The sequence below is a fragment of the Oncorhynchus nerka genome, linkage group LG15 (genome assembly GCF_034236695.1).
Source record: "Oncorhynchus nerka isolate Pitt River linkage group LG15, Oner_Uvic_2.0, whole genome shotgun sequence".
Taxonomy (NCBI): domain Eukaryota; kingdom Metazoa; phylum Chordata; class Actinopteri; order Salmoniformes; family Salmonidae; genus Oncorhynchus; species Oncorhynchus nerka.
Genome location: NC_088410.1, coordinates 83,997,416 through 84,017,068, shown reverse-complemented (window position 1 = coordinate 84,017,068; position 19,653 = coordinate 83,997,416). Strand labels below are relative to the sequence as shown.

At 48.4% G+C, this 19,653-nt stretch overlaps 1 protein-coding gene and 1 long non-coding RNA gene across 3 annotated transcripts in view; both read left to right on the top strand.

The window, feature by feature from the left end:
• The first annotated feature begins 2,121 nt into the window (after positions 1-2,121).
• The window catches only part of LOC115118667 (ras association domain-containing protein 5-like), a 42,164-nt gene continuing 24,632 nt past the window's right edge, over positions 2,122-19,653 (top strand). The window contains exon 1 of one of the 2 annotated variants that reach the window (XM_029647349.2): positions 2,122-3,231. In XM_029647349.2, coding sequence (XP_029503209.2) covers positions 2,271-3,231 — 961 coding nt within the window. In that variant the 5' untranslated portion in view covers positions 2,122-2,270. The remainder of the gene's footprint in view (positions 3,232-19,653) is intronic. The other variant, XM_029647348.2, reaches the window with a different exon arrangement.
• Positions 5,738-9,276, top strand: LOC135559926 (uncharacterized). Its single transcript, XR_010458611.1, has 2 exons — positions 5,738-7,218; positions 7,890-9,276. It is a non-coding gene; the product is annotated as an uncharacterized LOC135559926 (long non-coding RNA).

Here is a 19,653-nt window from a genome sequence, read left to right as displayed (position 1 = left end):
ACTAAATACACTTTAATAATGTGAAAGTGAAAGGTATTTGTGTTTGAGCCTTATGTGTGCGTGGTTGGGTGTTTGTGACAGGGGTGTTCTGCAAACCATTGGGGGAATTTCTGTCTCGTGAGGAACAAGCTCACTGCGTCATGTGGTTTCTTATAAAACAGATGATGTATTGTGACATGGAAATGTTTATACTTTTCCTAATCGTAACACAGCAGGCTAAATGGTTAGCATGTGTACTTCTTCATAAGCTATGTACGTGGATGGGTTCACTGATGTCTATCCCCATGTTTATAGGTTCAATGTACTGTATGCTAATGGAAACAGAACAAGTTCAGAAGTTCATGGATTTTTGTCTTTGGGATCAGTCACCAAAAAATGATTCCATAATAATGATTGGAAAGAATGGTGAAAAACAACATATGTCTATTATATCATCATCTGTAGCAGTAGTAATATAGTGCAGTAGTAATATAGTACAGTAGTAATATAGTACAGTAGTAATATAGTGCGGTAGTAATATAGTGCGGTAGTACTATAGTGCGGTAGTAATATAGTGCGGTAGTAATATAGTGCGGTAGTAATATAGTACGGTAGTAATATAGTACAGTAGTAATATAGTACAGTAGTAATATAGTGCAGTAGTAATATAGTACAGTAGTAATATAGTACAGTAGTAATATAGTGCAGTAGTAATATAGTGCGGTAGTAATATAGTACAGTAGTAATATAGTGCAGTAGTAATATAGTGCGGTAGTAATATAGTACAGTAGTAATATAGTACAGTAGTAATATAGTGCAGTAGTAATATAGTACAGTAGTAATATAGTACAGTAGTAATATAGTACAGTAGTAATATAGTACAGTAGTAATATAGTGCAGTAGTAATATAGTACAGTAGTAATATAGTGCAGTAGTAATAGCCTACAATAGGCCCCTATCGAATTGTATTTAGTGTAAACCTTACTGTTAACTGCTTACTTACAAGCCCTTAACCAACAATACAGTTTCAAGAAATAGAGTTAAGAAAATATTTACTATATAAACTAAAGTAAAAAGCAACACAGGAAAATGACATAACAACAACAAGGCTATATCCAGGGAGTAACCTACCAAATTTGCAGGGGGTACAGGTGTTAGTCAAGGTCATTTGTAAAGTGACTATGCATAGATAATAAACAGCGAGTAGCAGTAGAGTAAAAAAAAACAAAGGGGGGGGGGGGTCAATGTAATAGTCTGGTGGCCATTTGATTAATTGTTCAGCAGTCGCATGGCTTTGGGGTAGAAGCTGTTAAGCAACCTTTTGGTCCTAGTCTTGGTGCTGGATCTGGTGACCCATGCCAAATCTTTTTCAGTCTCCTGAAGGGGAAAAGGTGTTGTTGTGCCCTCTTCACAACTGTCTTGGTGTGTTTGGACCTTGATAGTTTATGGTGATGTGGACACCAAGGAACTTGAAACTCTCGACCCGCTCCACTACAGCCCCTGTAGTCCACAATCATTTCCTTTGTCTTGCTCACATCGAGGAAGAGGTTGTTGTCCTGGCACCACACTACCAGGTCTCTGACCACCCTATAGGCTCTCATCGTTGTCAGTGATCAGGCCTACCACTGTTGTATCATCAGAAAACTTAATGATGTTGTTGGAGTCGTAGTTGGCCACGCAGTCGTGGGTGAAAAGAGAGTACGGGGGGACTAAGCACGCACCCCTGAGGGGCCCCAGTGTTGAGGATCAGCGTGGCAGATGTGTTGCCTACCCTTACCACCAGGGGGCGGCCCGTCAGGAAGTCCAAGATCCAGTTGAGGAGGGAGGTGTTTAATCCCAGGGTCCTTAGTTTATTGATGTGCTTTGAGGGCACTATGGTGTTGAACACTGAGCTGTAGTCAAAGCATTCTCACATAGGTGTTCCTTTTGTCCAGGTGGGAAAGGGCAGTGTGGAGTGCGGTTGAGATTGTGTCATCTGTGGATCTGTTGGGGCAGAGTGGGTCTAGAGTTTCCAGCATGATGATGTTGATGTGAGCCATGACCAGCCTTTCAAAGCTCGTCATGGCTATAAATAGTGTAGTAGTAGGCTACTGTAATAGTAGTACAAATAATAATAGTACTGTAGTATTAGTAGAAGTAACCTAGTAGTAGTTTAATCTCTGGTTAGTCTACACTGTCATGTAAAATCACTGAAAAATCCCTGGATTAAGCACACTGCCGCTTTAAGAGTGCTCGTCCCCCTGTGGCATTTAAACGCTTTCAGAATCGTCGTTGCAGATGTGTCACACTTCATGCCTGGCTCGTGCTTCAATTTAGTTTACATTCACCGCACACGCACCGATACACACACGTTATTAGGGCATTGTATTAGGAGCAGGGCAATGGCTTCAGTGAGTGTGGTAGGACCAAGACAGCATCGTCCTAGCCCAGACCAGGAGTTTTTCTTTAAGGAAATAACGGCCACCGGGAAGAAGAAAATAACGTTACCGAGGAAATACTCCCTGGAGAATATGGTGACCAGGAAGATATCGGTGAAGCGGGAGTGCGGTTCGGTGTCGGTCTTATCAGCAGTCACAGCAACCCCGCTAAACTCGTCCCTGACCCCGGCACACCAAAGAGCAGCAGCCGAGGTAGGAGGGGGGAATCCCGGGGTGAGAAGTGGGGCTCAGCCGGAGCTGGTGCCACGTAGCTTCGACAAAGAACGCGACAGCAGCAGGCCTGATTGTGGGCACACGGAGAGAGACACGACGGCGGCGAGGGAGGACACTGGTCAAAGCGGACGGAGGGCAAGCGGCAATGACTATGCCGATGACGGAGGGAGTTCACTGAAGACCGTCACAAATGTTCGGTCAAGCACATCGGCCAACGAACAGATAGCAGATGCCAAGTGTGACAGATCAAGCGCGCCCACAAACGGACACACTGGCGCACACTCACATCGGGACCGGCCAGTCAGGATGCGCGCATCACACAGCCTCCCTGGTGAGACCACCGGGCCGGGTACCAAAGGGGACACCGGGGGGCCACCGATGGAGCGGTTGACACAGGGAAGGACAGGGGTCGTTAAACTCGCGCGCACAGAACCACACCGGAAGGAGGCCTGGTCAATATTTGCCTCCCAGGAGCAGGAGGACCCGCGTGTGCGTGCGGAGACAGGGGAGGGCCACCTGTTCTGGACCAGAACAGTTACTCAGGACTGGTGCGACGTTTGTAACCAGCCAATCAACGCCCAGCAGGCGCTCAAGTGTAAAAGTAAGTAGTGGGCTAAACCATGACAGTAGAGGACACATTCATTTCCAGTTCTTCAGGAGGAAGGTGTAACTGTTGCTTTACTACAATATAATAGAGATGGTTTGTGCTTGATTGCTTTTCTTTCACTTGGTGTGATATGGGATGATAGTGCAGAATTGCTTTGAGGGATGTGCTGTGACATCATAGTTTGAAGATGAGGCTTGGATATTGACCTCATACCAAGGTGGATACTGCTGGCTGTTGTTGCGTCTGGCTTAAATGTGAAGTGCACTATCAGGCCAGGACTAGACTAGCAATATACTCTTCAGAGAGAGTGAGAGAGCGTGACTTTGCCAAGCATTCAGAGCTGCAGCCAGCAACCTCCTATGGAAACCTCATTATCTTGTCCTCCCAGACTCGTCTCTCTGTCCCCCTATCCTCCTCCAGCCTCCCCTCCCTCTCAGTGTCACAGCTTCAGGCATTAGCCTATGCAGAGAGACAGGAATGAGGGAGTGAGAAAGAGAGAGAGAGAGAGAAGGACAAAGTTAGTTTAGGAAGTCTAGAGTTATGCTTGTGTTTATGGAATATTAAGCTAGTGCATGTGTCAGTACTACTGTAGGTCATCTGCCATTGTCATATCTGTATGGGGGTATTTTGGTCCCAGTTATCTTCCCATGTGTGACTGCTCTGGAGGGTAAGGGAGTGGCATGTTTGTGTCTGTATGTGTTTAAACATGGCTCAGGTGTCATCTAGCCCACATTCAATCCTACTGGTTCTCTATCACCACAGTTCTCTGTCACCACGGTTCTCTGTCACCACGGTGCTCTCTCACACACAACATCACACTACTTTCTTCAGTACACATAGCATCTTTCTGCTCTACTCTTCATGGACTCCTCCACTCTTTCTGTCCTATGTAGGCTCTATGTCAGGGTGCTCAGAGAGAACTGAAGTGGGGAGGGGGAGAAGAGAGCAAGAAAATGGAAGAGAATGGTAGTGTAAGAGAGAGTGTAAGAGAGAGTGGAAAGAGAGAGTGTAAGAGAGAGTGGAAAGAGCGGTATAAAGGAGAAGAAGAGTTGGCGATGAGGAGAAAGGAAACTAAGGGGAGAGAGAGGGCACAGGGAGAGGGCAGAGGGAGAGGGCACAGGGAGAGGTTAGAGGGAGAGGGTACAGGGAGAGGGTAGAGGGAGAGGGCACAGGGAGAGGGGAGAGGGCACAGGGAGAGGGCAAAGGGAGAGGGAGAGAGGGCACATGGAGAGGGTAGAGGGAGAGGGCACAGGGAGAAGGCACAGGGAGAGGGTAGAGGGAGAGGGCACATGGAGAGGGCACAGGGAGAGGGCAAAGGGAGAGAGTAGAGGGTAGAGGGAGAGGGCACAGGGAGAAGGCACAGGGAGAGGGTAGAGGGAGAGGGCACAGGGAGAGGGCAGAGGGAGAGGGCACATGGAGAGGGGAGAGGGCACAGGGAGAGGGAGAAGGCAAAGGGAGAGAGTAGAGGGAGAGGGCACAGGGAGAGGGCACAGGGAGAGGGCACAAGGAGAAGGCACAGGGATAGGGCACATGGAGAGGGCACAGGGAGATGGCACAGGGAGAGGGCACAGGGAGAGGGTAGAGGGCACATGGAGAGGGTACATGGAGAGGGGAGAGGGTAGAGGGCACAGGGAGAAAGCACAGGTAGAGGGAGAGGGCACAGGGAGAGGGAGAGGGTACAGGGAGAAAGCACAGGGAGAGGGCACAGGGAGAGGGCACAGGGAGAGGGTACAGGGAGAGGGCAGAGGGAGAGGGTACAGGGAGAGGGATAGAGGGCACATGGAGAGGGATAGAGGGCACATGGAGAGGGTAGAGGGCACAGGGAGAGGGCACAGGGAGAGGGCACAGGGAGAAGGTAGAGTGAGAGGGCACAGGGAGAGGGCACAGTGAGAGGGCACAGGGAGAGGGGCACAGGGTAGAGGGAGAGGGAGAGGGCACAGGGAGAGGGTAGAGGGAGAAAGCACAGGGAGAGGGCACAGGGAGAAGGGGAGAGGGGAGAGGGAGAGGGCACAGGGAGAGGGCACATGGAGAGGGTAGTGGGAGAGGGCTCAGGGAGAGGGTAGAGAGAGGGCTCAGGGAGAGGGCAGAGGGGAGGGAGGGCAGAGGGAGAGGGCTCAGGGAGAGGGTAGAGGGAGAGGGCTCAGGGAGAGGGTAGAGAGAGAGGGCACATGGAGAGGGTAGAGGGAGAGGGCACATGGAGAGGGTAGAGGGTAGAGGGATAGGGCACGTGGAGAGGGCACAGGGAGAGGGCACAGGGAGCGGGCACATGGAGAGGGCTCGGAGAGGGTAGAGTGAGAGGGCACAGGGAGAGGGTAGAGTGAGAGGGCACAGGGAGAGGGTAGAGTGAGAGAGCACAGGGAGAGGGTAGAGTGAGAGGGCACAGGGAGAGGGTAGAGAGAGGGCACAGGGAGAGGGTAGAGTGAGAGAGCACAGGGAGAGGGCAGAGGGAGAGGGAGAGGGAGAGGGCAGAGGGAGAGGGTAGAGAAAGAGGGCACAGGGAGAGGGTAGAGTGAGAGGGCTCAGGGAGAGGGCGGAGAGAGAGGCCAAAGGGAGAGGGCAGAGAGATGATAGGTAAAGATAGTCAAGGACAAAAAGGGAAGGACAGAAGACAGGAAAGATTTGCGTGAAGAAAAGACGGGAAAAAAGGGGGCGGAGGTCAGGCTGCCTTACGAGAATTCGTAGGCGATTGAGTAAACTCCCACTGCCATCTCTTCTATTGGCCAACGTGCAATCATTGGAAAATAAAATAGATGACCTACGATCAAGATTATACTACCAACAGGACATTAAAAATTGTAATATCTTATGTTTCACCAAGTCGTGGCTGAACGACGACACGGATAATATAGAGCTGGTGGGATTTTCCATGCACCGGCAGGACAGAGAAGCTACAGGGGGTGGGGTGTGTGTCTATTTGTCAATAACACCTGGTGCGCGATGTCAAATATTAAAGAAGTCTCGAGGTATTGCTCGCCTGAGATAAAGTACCTTATGATAAGCTGTAGACCACACTATCTAACAAGAGAGTTCTCATCTATATTATTCATAGCCATCTATTTACCACCACAAACCGATGCTGGCAATAAGATCGCACTCAACCAACTCTGTAAGGCCATAAGCAAACAAGAAAATGCTCATCCAGAAGCGACACTCCTAGTAGCAAGGGACTTTACTGCAGGCCAACTTAAATCCGTTTTATCTCATTTTTACCACCATGTCACATGTACAACCAGAGGGGAAAAAACTCTAGACCACCTTTACTCCACACACAGAGACTCATACAAAGCTCTCCCTCGCCCTCCATTTGGCAAATCTGACCATAATTCTATCCTCCTGATTCCTGCTTACAAGCAGGAGACACCTGAAATCCCACCTCTTTAAGGAATACCTAGGATAGGATAAAGTAATCCTTCTCCCCCTCCCCCCCCCTTAAAAGACCTAGATGCACTATTGTAAAGTGGCTGTTCCACTGGATGTCATAAGGTGAAAGCACCAATTTGTAAGTCGCTCTGGATAAGAGCGTCTGCTAAATGACTTAAATGTAAATGTAAATGTAAAAACTAAGAAGGAAATACAAGTGACTCGCTCAATACGGAAGTGGTCAGATACAGGACTGTTTTGCCTGCACATATTGAGTTTCTCCTATTCTTCTCTGCAGATCCTCTCAAGGTCTGTCAGGTCGTATGGGGAGCGTCGTTGCACAGCTTTTTTCAGGTCTCTCCAGAAATGTTAGATCTGGTTCAAGTCCAGGCTCTGGCTGGGCCACTCAGGGACATTCAGAGGTCCTGGGCAATCTGGAGCAGGTTTTCATCAAGGATCTCTCTGCACTATGCTCCGTTCATCTTTGCCTCGATCCTGACTAGTCTCTCAGTCCCTGCCACTGATAAACATCCCCACAGCATGATGCTGCCACCGCCATGCTTCACCGTAGGGATGGTGCCAGGTTTCCTCCAGATGTGACACTGTTCATCAAGGCAAAGGGTGGCTATTTGAAGAATCTCAAATTTAAAATATATTTTTATTTGTTTAATACTTTTGTTTGGTTACTATATGATTCCATATATGTTATTTCATAGTTTTGATGTCTTCACACTTATTCTACCATGTAGAAAATAGTAGAAATAAAGAAAAACGCTTGAATTAGTAGGTGTTCTAAAACATTTAACCGGTAGTGTATAGGATCCATTCTAGATCCACATCGTACATATATACACCATCGTTCAAAAGTTTGGGGTCACTTAGAAATGTCCTTGTTTTTGTCCATTAAAATAACATAGATTTGATCAGAAAAACAGTGTTGACATTGTTCATGTTGTAAATAACTATTGTAGCTGGAAATGGCTGATTTTGAATGGAAATGCTACATAGACGTACAGAGGCCCATGGAACACAGTCCTGTGTTCCAATGGCACGTTGTGTTAGCTAATCCAAGTTGATCATTTTAAAAGGCTAATTGATCATTAGAAAATGTGCATTTCTAAGTGACCACAAACTTTTGAACGGTAGTGTACATATATAGGATCCATTCTAGATCCATATAGTACGTATAATCTTAATAAAATGCAGGTTATAATCTCATAGAGCAGTTTGGACTAGAAGCACTAATCCCTCTATATGTATTTATCGTGTGTGCGTGTGTGTGTTCCACATAGAGCTTCCACTCACTCCATCCACCACCACCACTTCCAAATGAACCTGATCGTGAGTGTTGCATTACAGCCATTTTGTGTCTGAGGGAAGCCCAATACTGTACAGTTTCTTACTTTACCCCTCCTTGGTCTAAAACTGCAACCTCACAAAATGATAGTGTTATCTTTTAATTAAAGGTCTCTAAAGTTGCTGTTGTAGAAACTCACACATAGATACACACCTACACACACTCTCTCTCACTCCTGTTCTCTCTCTCTCCTGTTCTCTCTCTCTCCTGTTCTCTCTTTCTCCTGTTCTCTCTCTCTCTCCTGTTCTCTCTCTCTCTCTCTCTCTCTCTCTCTCCTGTTTCTCTCTCTCTCTCTCTCTCTCTCTCCTGTTCTCTCTCTCTCCTGTTCTCTTTCTCTCCTGTTCTCTCTCTCTCCTGTTCTCTCTCTCTCTCTCTCTCTCTCTCTCTCTCTCTCTCTCTCTAATTCAACAGGCTTTATTGGCATGGGAAACAGATGTTTACATAGCCAAAGCAAGTGAAATAGATAATAAACAAAAGTCTCTGTCTCTCTCTCCAGGCGTTGAATCAGTCTTTGGTCACTGCTTCCACAGGAAAAGAGGGGGAGAGAGACAGTTGTCCAACCGAATCCATTCAACTCAAATGTGTCTTCTGCATTTAACACAACCTCTGAATCAGAGAGGTGCGTGGGGCTGCCTTAATCGACATCCACGTCTTTGGCACCCGGGGAACAGTGGGTTAACTGCCTTGTTCAGGGGCAGAACGACAGATTTTTACCTTTTCAGCTCAGGGATTCAATCTAGCAACCTTTTGGTTACTGGCCCAATGCTCTAATCACTAGGCTACCTGCCTCTAACCACTAGGCTACCTGCCTCTAACCACTAGGCTACCTGCCTCTGACTTTTATCTCCCTCACCAACTTTAAACATCTGCTATCTGAGCAGCTGCAGCTGTACATAGTCCATCGGTAAATAGCCCACCCAATTCACCTACCTCATCCCCATACTGTTTTTATTTATTTACTTGTCTGCTCTTTTGCACACCAGTATCTCTACCTGTACATGACCATCTGATCATTTATCACTCCAGTGTTAATCTGCTAAATTGTAATTATTCGCCTACCTCCTCATGCCTTTTGCACACAATGCATATAGACTCTCTCTTTTTTTCTTTTTTTTTTCTACTGTGTTATTGACTTGTTAATTGTTTACTCCATGTGTAACTCTGTGTTGCTGTCTGTTCACACTGCTATGCTTTATCTTGGCCAGGTCGCAGTTGTAAATTAGAACTTGTTCTCAACTAGCCTACCTGGTTAAATAAAGGTGAAATAAAATAAATAAAAACCACTAGGCTACCATAGCAGAGAAAATAGGAGATCAACCCTCCTCATGCAGTGAGCCTGTTTATTTTGTCTGGTTGTGATGTCACTGTTGCTTTAGGCCTAACGAAGCTCTCTTCATTGGTAGCTAGTATACTGGTAGTTTATGGAGATACTCTCCCTATGCCCTACCTAAAGTATAACCTGTCCCCTCCCTTAGCCCACATATACCCTGTGCCCTCCCTGTATCCTAAACCCTATGCCCTCCCCCATCCCCTACACAGTGTTGGCCTTGTCTTCAGCAGCAGCCATAGCAGTCTGACTGTGTGTTACCGTACTCTCAGAGCTCCTTTTGACTCCAGCAGAGGAAGCAGAGGGTGTTAATGGCTCTAAGCTTCCTGTACACACATACCACTGCTACACATGTTTAATAAACCACCAGCCTAGCATATCTACAAATGTCTAACATGACCCCTTCTGACCATGCTAGTCTCGTCTGAGCAGAGAGTTCAACATTGGGCCAGGCAGGCAGAAATGTTCAACGTTTGTGCAGGGATGTCAGTCATAGAGAGACATTAGAAACTTTACAACTCAATGTCATGATGCTGCCTCCGAGCTTTCTATTCACCCCTTCATGAGGACTTTATGGCATGGTTAGGGTTATGGCTAGGGTTAGGGTTATGGCTAGGGTTAGGGTTAGGGTTATGGCTAGGGTTAGGGTTATGGCTAGGGTTAGGGTTATGGCTAGGGTTAGGGTTATGGCTAGGGTTATGGCTAGGGTTAGGGTTAGGATTATGGCTAGGGTTAGGGTAGAGCCAGGGTGTGCACATGGAGCTAGGGTTAGGGTAGATGTAAATGTGGTAGAGCCAGGGTGTGCACATGGAGCTAGGGTTAGGGTAGAGCCAGGGTGTGCACATGGAGCTAGGGTTAGGGTAGAGCCAGGGTGTGCACATGGAGCTAGGGTTAGGGTAGAGCCAGGGTGTGCACGTGGAGCTAGGGTTAGGGTAGAGCCAGGGTGTGCACGTGGACCTAGGGTTAGGGTAGAGCCAGGGTGTGCACATGGAGCTAGGGTTAGGGTAGAGCCAGGATGTGCACGTGGAGCTAGGGTTAGGGTAGAGCCAGGGTGTACACGTGGAGCTAGGGTTAGGGTAGAGCCAGGGTGTGCACGTGGAGCTAGGGTTAGGGTAGAGCCAGGGTGTACACGTGGAGCTAGGGTTAGGGTAGAGCCAGGGTGTGCACATGAAGCTAGGGTTAGGGTAGAGCCAGGGTGTGCACATGGAGCTAGGGTTAGGGTAGAGCCAGGGTGTACACATGGAGCTAGGGTTAGGGTAGAGCCAGGGTGTGCACATGGAGCTAGGGTTAGGGTAGAGCCAGGGTGTGCACATGGAGCTAGGGTTAGGGTAGAGCCAGGGTGTGCACGTGGAGCTAGGGTTAGGGTAGAGCCAGGGTGTACACGTGGAGCTAGGGTTAGGGTAGAGCCAGGGTGTGCACGTGGAGCTAGGGTTAGGGTAGAGCCAGGGTGTACACGTGGAGCTAGGGTTAGGGTAGAGCCAGGGTGTGCACATGAAGCTAGGGTTAGGGTAGAGCCAGGGTGTGCACATGGAGCTAGGGTTAGGGTAGAGCCAGGGTGTACACATGGAGCTAGGGTTAGGGTAGAGCCAGGGTGTGCACACGGAGCTAGGGTTAGGGTAGAGCCAGGGTGTGCACGTGGAGCTAGGGTTAGGGTAGAGCCAGGGTGTGCACGTGGACCTAGGGTTAGGGTAGAGCCAGGGTGTGCACGTGGAGCTAGGGTTAGGGTAGAGCCAGGGTGTGCACGTGGAGCTAGGGTTAGTGTAGAGCCAGGGTGTGCACGTGGAGCTAGGGTTAGGGTAGAGCCAGGGTGTGCACGTGGAGTTAGGGTAGAGCCAGGGTGTGCACGTGGAGCTAGGGTTAGGGTAGAGCCAGGGTGTGCACATGGAGCTAGGGTTAGGGTAGAGCCAGGGTGTGCACATGGAGCTAGGGTAGAGCCAGGGTGTGCACATGGAGCTAGGGTAGAGCCAGGGTGTGCACATGGAGCTAGGGTTAGGGTGGAGCCAGGGTGTGCACATGGAGCTAGGGTTAGGGTAGAGCCAGGGTGTGCACATGGAGCTAGGGTTAGGGTAGAGCCAGGGTGTGCACATGGAGCTAGGGTTAGGGTAGAGCCAGGGTGTGCACATGGAGCTAGTGTTAGGGTAGAGCCAGGGTGTGCACATGGAGCTAGGGTTAGGGTAGAGCCAGGGTGTACACATGGAGCTAGGGTTAGGGTAGAGCCAGGGTGTACACATGGAGCTAGGGTTAGGGTAGAGCCAGGGTGTGCACATGGAGCTAGGGTTAGGGTAGAGCCAGGGTGTGCACATGGAGCTAGGGTTAGGGTAGAGCCAGGGTGTGCACATGGAGCTAGGGTTAGGGTAGAGCCAGGGTGTGCACATGGAGCTAGGGTTAGGGTAGAGCCAGGGTGTGCACATGGAGCTAGGGTTAGTGTAGAGCCAGGGTGTACACATGGAGCTAGGGTTAGGGTAGAGCCAGGGTGTGCACATAGAGCTAGGGTTAGGGTAGAGCCAGGGTGTGCACATGGAGCTAGGGTTAGGGTAGAGCCAGGGTGTGCACATGGAGCTAGGGTTAGGGTAGAGCCAGGGTGTGCACATGGAGCTAGGGTTAGGGTAGAGCCAGGGTGTGCACATGGAGCTAGTGTTAGGGTAGAGCCAATGTGTGCACATGGAGCTAGGGTTAGGGTAGAGCCAGGGTGTGCACATGGAGCTAGGGTTAGGGTAGAGCCAGGGTGTACACATGGAGCTAGGGTTAGGGTAGAGCCAGGGTGTGCACATGGAGCTAGGGTTAGGGTAGAGCCAGGGTGTGCACATGGGGTTAGGGTAGACCCAGGGTGTGCACATGGAGCTAGGGTTAGGGTAGAGCCAGGGTGTGCACGTGGAGCTAGGGTTAGGGTAGAGCCATGGTGTATTTTTTTTTAAAGAATAAGGAAATATGGTTTAAGATTTCAGATATTAGTTGAATTGTTATGGGGTGAATACCAATGAGTGATGTTGTCTTCACATAAGAGACTATCTCCTATATCTGTGTGTGTGTGTGTGTGAGAGAGAGAGAGCTGATGCAGTTCTCCTGTATGTGTGACAGATCTGTGGGGAGTTTTACTCAGGTTATATTTAGGGTGCACTTGGTAGGCCCTGGGACTGCTCTAAGGTGGCTTGTGGAGACAGCAGTGTGTGTGTAACTGCCTCGTCTTAATCGGTGTTAGAGAAAGGAGGAGTGGGCACACAACAGGTGCTACACACACACAAAGAAGAAGACAGTAGTGTAAAACAGAATGTATTAAGTGGCTGCTAGTTAAGCAGTGCATGGAGAGATGGTGCTATTGATGATATAACTGGTGTCATAATCATATAATCTATATTACTTATGCTGTTGCAGATGAGTAGGTAATATATGTATATATAGGTGTGTATGTGTGATTTGATGAAGGCTGGTACATCCTGTGCCTCCAAACTCATCAGGCTCAGAAGTAGGGCAGGAAAAGTCCCAGCAGGCCTCTCGATGTCTTCTCCAGGGCATATTAATAGCCAATGGAGTGTGTATCATATATACCAAGATATGCACATACACATACAGACACACATACACACACTCACACATACAGACACACACACACACACACACACATACACACACACACACACATACAGAGAGCTGGTGCGAAGCATGTCACACAGTAAAAAGACTTACCACCGTTTCTGTGATGTTTTGTGGTGAATCATTTCACTTGCCAGGCTGTGATATTCACACAGGAGAGAGAGAGAATGGCACAATTGGAGGAGAGAGGGCGCGATTGGAGGAGAGCGAGGGAGAGAGGGCGCGATTGGAGGAGAGCAAGGAAGAGAGAGAGAGAGATGGCGCGATTGGAGGAGAGCGAGGGAGAGACGGAAGGAAAGGAGGCAGTGGAAGTTGAGACAACATTTGGGAGACAGTATCCAACACTGCAGAACTCTGCTCTAGCATGTTTACTGTGTTATTGGCGTGTGACCACGAAGATGTCCAGTGACCCTGGAGATGGACAAATATTTTGATAGACAAGGAGGACTAGAGAGGGGAAGCCAGTGATAGAGAGAGAGAGCGAGCAATGATGAGTTTGAGTGTTGGGGCTCTGTCTCTTTAAGCTGTCTGCTGCTGCAGAGTGTGTGGGTGCTGCAGCAGAGGCACAGAGCGCTGAGAGATAGAGAGAAAGAACAAGAGAACACGGAGTCCATCATCTACAAAACAAGTGAATGAGAGAGAGCGATGCCAGCAGTGGGGTGAGGATAGGTTGAGGGTAGTGGTATGTGTGAGGAAACTTCACAGAGGATGAGGGAGAGAAGGAGGGAGGGGAGAGAGGCAAGCTGAGGTGTGAGGACTGTCAGGGCTAGAGGTGTGTGTGTGCGCTGACTATCGGAAGGGTACGGGAAGAAGAGGAGGCGGTGTGTCTGAGTGTGTGCGTGAGGTAAGAGCGAGGTGTGTGTGAGGTCTGTGTGTGTACGGGGTGGCAAAGCGAGAGGTGGGCGAGGTGCTGGTTCGGAGCGTGGCACAGCTGGGTGAGTGGTGGCGCTGGGATGGCGGGCACTGGGGAGGCTGGCGAGCAGGCAGCCCTCGGACCGACAGGGAGTCCCTCAGCCGCAGGCAGGAGAGGGGCAGAGGGCATTCGCCGGAGGGAGCTGGCGGCCTGGGGTACAGGACGGTGCCAGCGAGGTGGTGCCACGCTCCCAGCCGGACACCGGTAGCACCGTTGATGGTGGGGTGGGGGGTAGAGGAGGGGGAGAGAGGTGAGGGTGCAAACCAGTTAAGAGTTTCTCAATCCTTGTCTCTGCATCTGATGGCTGAGGTGGGGGGTGAGGGAGAGGGTGACTTGGGGGGTGAGGATGGCGATATGGGCAGTGCGTGTTTTGGTCAGGTGTCCAGGCGTTTGGGAAGGCTGTTGCGGCGCCTGCCTAAGTCTCGTTCCTGGAGTGACGGACTACGGATGCTCCGCAGAACCAGTTCCCACGGATCACTCATCACCTCTTCCTCAGGTATGGAGAGAGGGAGAGAGAGGGATGGAGAGATGGAGCTCCTTCAATGGTTCTCGCAATGAATGCATCCATTTCTCAGGTCTAGAGGAGGAGGGAGATGGGAGGAAAGGAGAGAGAGAGGAAGAAAGAAAGAGAAGGTGGAGGGTTGAGAGGAGTGTCAGAGAGTAAGATGGCAAGATATGGTAGATAGAGAACAGATGGCAGAAGATAAAAAGAAAGAGAGGAATGAGAGGAAGATAAAGATAGAGGTGCTGGGTAGGAGTATTGTTACATTATGTCAAGAAAAGGACATATTTTAACTACTGTATACTGTAACTCAGAAGCTCTCTATCTCTCTGTCTTTTCTCCCGATAGATGACTCTGAACATCAAAGTCATCCGATGATAAATGTGTTCTTATAAACCTTATTTGTAATCCGAGGGGACGATCCTATAAAACCAGATTCTAGATGTCTGCCTGTGGTCTGTACTGGGAATATGACATTAGAACGGACTGTTTAGGGGCCTGGAATGGAGTTTAGCATGGATCCTAGCGTTTCTGTTCGCGGAGTGGACTGACGCAGTTGTGTCCAGGGATAAATACTGAGTGGGTATAGAGCGTAATACAAGGAGAACATGCTGTCTGCACCTTGGTAGAAAAAAGACGAGGCTCCAGAGACAGATTTATAGATTAACATAGTGAAATAAGAAATTGGACTGAAGTGTTTGCCTGTGTGCGTACATGCATCTGTGAGTGTGTGCACCGTTTAAGTCAATGGTGTGTGCATTGTGTGTGTGTCTTATTCGAGAGCTGTCTGTGAAGGGCTGATAAGGTCCTGACCAAACATCAATCAGCTTATCAAAGGAACCAGAACATGTCACTACACCTGTATGATGTCACAGCCCTCCCTCCACCAGCTAATCCCTCTAGAGCAGGGATGGGCAACTTTGATGGGGGTGTGGGTCACAAAATATCTGAACACATCGTGGAGGGGCTGCAGTGGCTCGCGGGTCTGTGTACACACACCCACACCCACACACACATCCACACCACACCCACACACACATCCACACCCACATCCACACACACATCCACACCCACACACACACCCACACCCACACATGCAGTCAACTGTGCAGTTAATCCGTTTGTGCAGTTAAACTACTTAACTCTCTTAACTACAATAAAACACAGTAAATATATATATATATATATACATGTATATACATACAGTACCAGTCAAAAGTTTGGACACACCTACTCAATGAAGGGTTTTTCTTTATTTTGACTATTTTCTAGATTGTAGAATAATAGTGAAGACATCAAAACTATGAAATCACACATATGGAATCATGTAGTAACCAGAAAAGTGTTAAACAAATCAAAATATATTTTCTATTTGAGATTCTTCAAAGTAGCCTCCCTTTGCCTTGATGACAGCTCTGCACACTCTTGGCACAGTTTTGGTTCAGTTTATGGGTTAGGGTTTGATGGCTTTGGCTGGTATAGCCTGGGTCAGTGGTCCATCCCTCCTCTAGAGAGTCATATCTATCAGGGCTAGTGGAGCAGTTGAAATATTTAATATATTGCCATGTTCTTCTGGCACAGCCAGAAGAGGACTGGCCACCCCACATAGCCTGGTCCTCTCTAGGTTTCTTGCTAGGTTCCTGCCTTTCTAGCCACCGTGCTTCTACATCTGCATTGCTTGCTGTTTGGGGTTTTAGGCTGGGTTACCGTGTAACACTTTGTGACATCAGCTGATGTAAAACGGGCTTTATAAATACATTTGATTGATATAACCTCACTTTAGGCCTTGAGCATAAAGAGCTTATTTAGATTAAACCGGTTCCCTTTCTTCATCATGTTAGATCATTGTATCAAAACATTTAATTAAATCTAAAATGACTCTTTCCTACTGGCTGACTTCTCCTCTAGCCGTAATTGTCATGATTGTGTATACTACGGCTTCTGTGATGAACTAACTGACCAAGATGGCGGATGGAATCCCATCCTCTTCCAGCCCCAAAGTTCCCAATACCTCCCCCGCTGTCCACCACTCTGCCTTAACCAATAGAAATATGTTGATGTTCTGTTTCTGTTGTCTCTAGTGTCCTCCTGTCGAGGACCAGGAGTTTTATTATTTCAGGAAAACCCTATGACCTCCTATCTTTGAGTGTGTTAGCGTGTTTCTCTCCTTGGACTGCTACTTCCTCTACCCGGCCACGCTGGTTATATTTGGTGTGTGTGTGTGGGTGGCACAGGCCTGACAGAGCGACTGTGTGAGTGTTTGTGTGCGCGCGCCGTGTCATACCATGAATTCCGTCTGTAATAGGTTGTAGAGAGGCGTGTGATTATCACCTTCAGAAATGCGCCCTAGCAAAATCACCTCTCATCCATTCTTTCAGACCTCTCACAGCATCTCTCTTTCATTGGCTAGCTCTAGTTCACTCAGAATCTCCCCACTCTGTGTGATTGACTAGCTTAGTGTTCAGGGTGTCACTCTGCTGTGTGTGGTGTCAGCTGTAGATATACACACAGATGTGTGTGACTATGTGATATGTGTGTGTGTTCTGTTAGATAATGTCCAGGCCTTCTCTCCTCTGTTTCCTGGGAGACAGGGACAGTTCTGTGTTTTGATTTGGCCTTGTCTCTTCTGTTGCATAGGAGACAGGGTAAGTTCTCTGTTTTGTTTTGGCCTAGTCCCTTCTGTTTCCTGGGAAACAGGGACAGTTCTGTATTTTTGTTTGGCCATGTCTCTTCTGTTGCCTAGGAGACAGGGAAAGTTCTCAGTTTTGGTTCAGCCTTGTCTCTTCTGTTGCCTGAGAGACAGGTACAGTTCTGTGTTTTGGTTCAGCCTTGTCTCTTCTGTTGCCTGAGAGACAGGTACAGTTCTGTGTTTTGGTTCAGCCTTGTCTCTTCTGTTGCCTGAGAGACAGGGACAGTTCTGTGTTTTGGTTCAGCCTTGTCTCTTCTGTTGCTTGAGAGACAGGTACAGTTCTGTGTTTTGGTTCAGCCTTGTCTCTTCTGTTGCCTGAGAGACAGGTACAGTTCTGTGTTTTGGTTCAGCCTTGTCTCTTCTGTTGCCTAGGAGACAGGGACAGTTCTGTGTTTTGGTTCAGTCTTGTCTCTTCTGTTGCTTGAGAGACAGGTACAGTTCTGTGTTTTGGTTCAGTCTTGTCTCTTCTGTTGCCTGAGAGACAGGGACAGTTCTGTGTTTTGGTTCAGCCTTGTCTCTTCTGTTGCCTAGGAGACAGGGACAGTTCTGTGTTTTGGTTCAGTCTTGTCTCTTCTGTTGCTTGAGAGACAGGTACAGTTCTGTGTTTTGGTTCAGCCTTGTCTCTTCTGTTGCCTGAGAGACAGGGACAGTTCTGTGTTTTGGTTCAGCCTTGTCTCTTCTGTTGCCTGAGAGACAGGGACAGTTCTGTGTTTTGGTTCAGTCCTGTCTCTTCTGTTGCTTGAGAGACAGGTACAGTTCTGTGTTTTGGTTCAGCCTTGTCTCTTCTGTTGCCTGAGAGACAGGTACAGTTCTGTGTTTTGGTTCAGCCTTGTCTCTTCTGTTGCCTGAGAGACAGGTACAGTTCTGTGTTTTGGTTCAGCCTTGTCTCTTCTGTTGCCTGAGAGACAGGTACAGTTCTGTGTTTTGGATCAGCCTTGTCTCTTCTGTTGCCTGAGAGACAGGTACAGTTCTGTGTTTTGGTTCAGCCTTGTCTCTTCTGTTGCCTGAGAGACAGGTACAGTTCTGTGTTTTGGTTCAGCCTTGTCTCTTCTGTTGCCTGAGAGACAGGTACAGTTCTGTGTTTTGGATCAGCCTTGTCTCTTCTGTTGCCTGAGAGACAGGTACAGTTCTGTGTTTTGGTTCAGCCTTGTCTCTTCTGTTGCTTGAGAGACAGGGAAAGTTCTCAGTTTTGGTTCAGCCTTGTCTCTTCTGTTGCCTGAGAGACGGGGACAGTTCTGTGTTTTGGATCAGCCTTGTCTCTTCTGTTGCCTGAGAGACAGGGACAGTTCTGTGTTTTGGTTCAGCCTTGTCTCTTCTGTTGCCTGAGAGACAGGGACAGTTCTGTGTTTTGGTTTAGCCTTGTCTCTCTTGTGTGAGCTGTAGCCTATAAGAAATGTAAAAGGAAGGAAGGATGGAAGGAGGGAGGGATAGGATGGGATAGGGAATGGACACACACACACACACACACATGGGGATAGCAGCCAGTTTTGGTTCAGCTTATGGGTTAGAGTTTGTTGGCTTTGGCTGGTATAGGCGGGGTCAGAGCACAAGCTGTTTATTCAGGCTGTATCTAGGCTGGGTGAGCGGCCGATGGCCACAGGATGTATGTGAGGGAGGAAAGGTGAAGAGTCTGTGATGCAGGAGAGGTGTGGTGGAAGAGGTGTACGTACAGTGTGAGCTGGGTTAGAGGCTGAAACTGTTTGTTTGTTTGCATGTGTGACTGCAGCAGTGCTTCGCAGAGGGACATGGCCGGTCTCAAGGTTATAAAGGTTACAGCCTCCGGCACCAGCTGCTCTAGAAAGCAGCAGAAAAGGCTGCCGACGCAACTGATTCTGACAGAAAGGAGGGAGGGGAGAAAGAAAGGGGTGTCAGCATAAAATATCCTGGTGATTGTCAGAGGAGAGGAGAGTGAGTATCTTTGACAGAGCCATCAGTGTTTCCCCTCATTTCTAAAAGCCCCCCTGAGTTCCCGGTACTGCAGGGGATTCTACAGCTCTGACCACAGCACTGCTCAAGGAAGTAACACACTGCACCATAGTGTTGTGTCTTTGTAGGGGAAGCGATTATTCAGAACCCAAGAGAAAGCGAGAGAAAGGTTATTTTTATTTTACCTTTATTTAACTAGAACAAATTCTTATTTTCAATGACGGCCTAGGAACAGTGGGTTAACTGCCTGTTCAGGGGCAGAACGACAGATTTGTACCTTGTCAGCTCAGGGGTTTTAACTTGCAACCTTCCAGTTACTAGTCCAATGCTCTAACCACTATGCTACCCTACCACCCCATAAGATATGAGTTGTGCTGTGAGAAGTCCAGTGTTCCAATCGTGTGACTGTAGGAGAAGTGAGGTTCAGTATGGTAATGTTGCAGTGGTGAGGCTGTAAGGGAAGTGACTGCTTGTTTGACAAGGAGGAGATTCCCTCTGTTGACTGGGGGAAATAAGAGCTCAGAGCCTCAGGGGGGACTGAGTGTGTGAGCTCTCAGGAATGCTCACTGCATGTGCAATGCTCTTTAGGAATACAGACAGACAGACAGACAGACAGACAGACAGACAGACAGAGAGTGATCTGTGGCAATATGAACACAAGAAACATGAGCTGTATTCGAATACCTATACTAACCACACTAACCATACTATTGACATAAATTGAGTATATAGTTTGCTTATTGGTCATAGT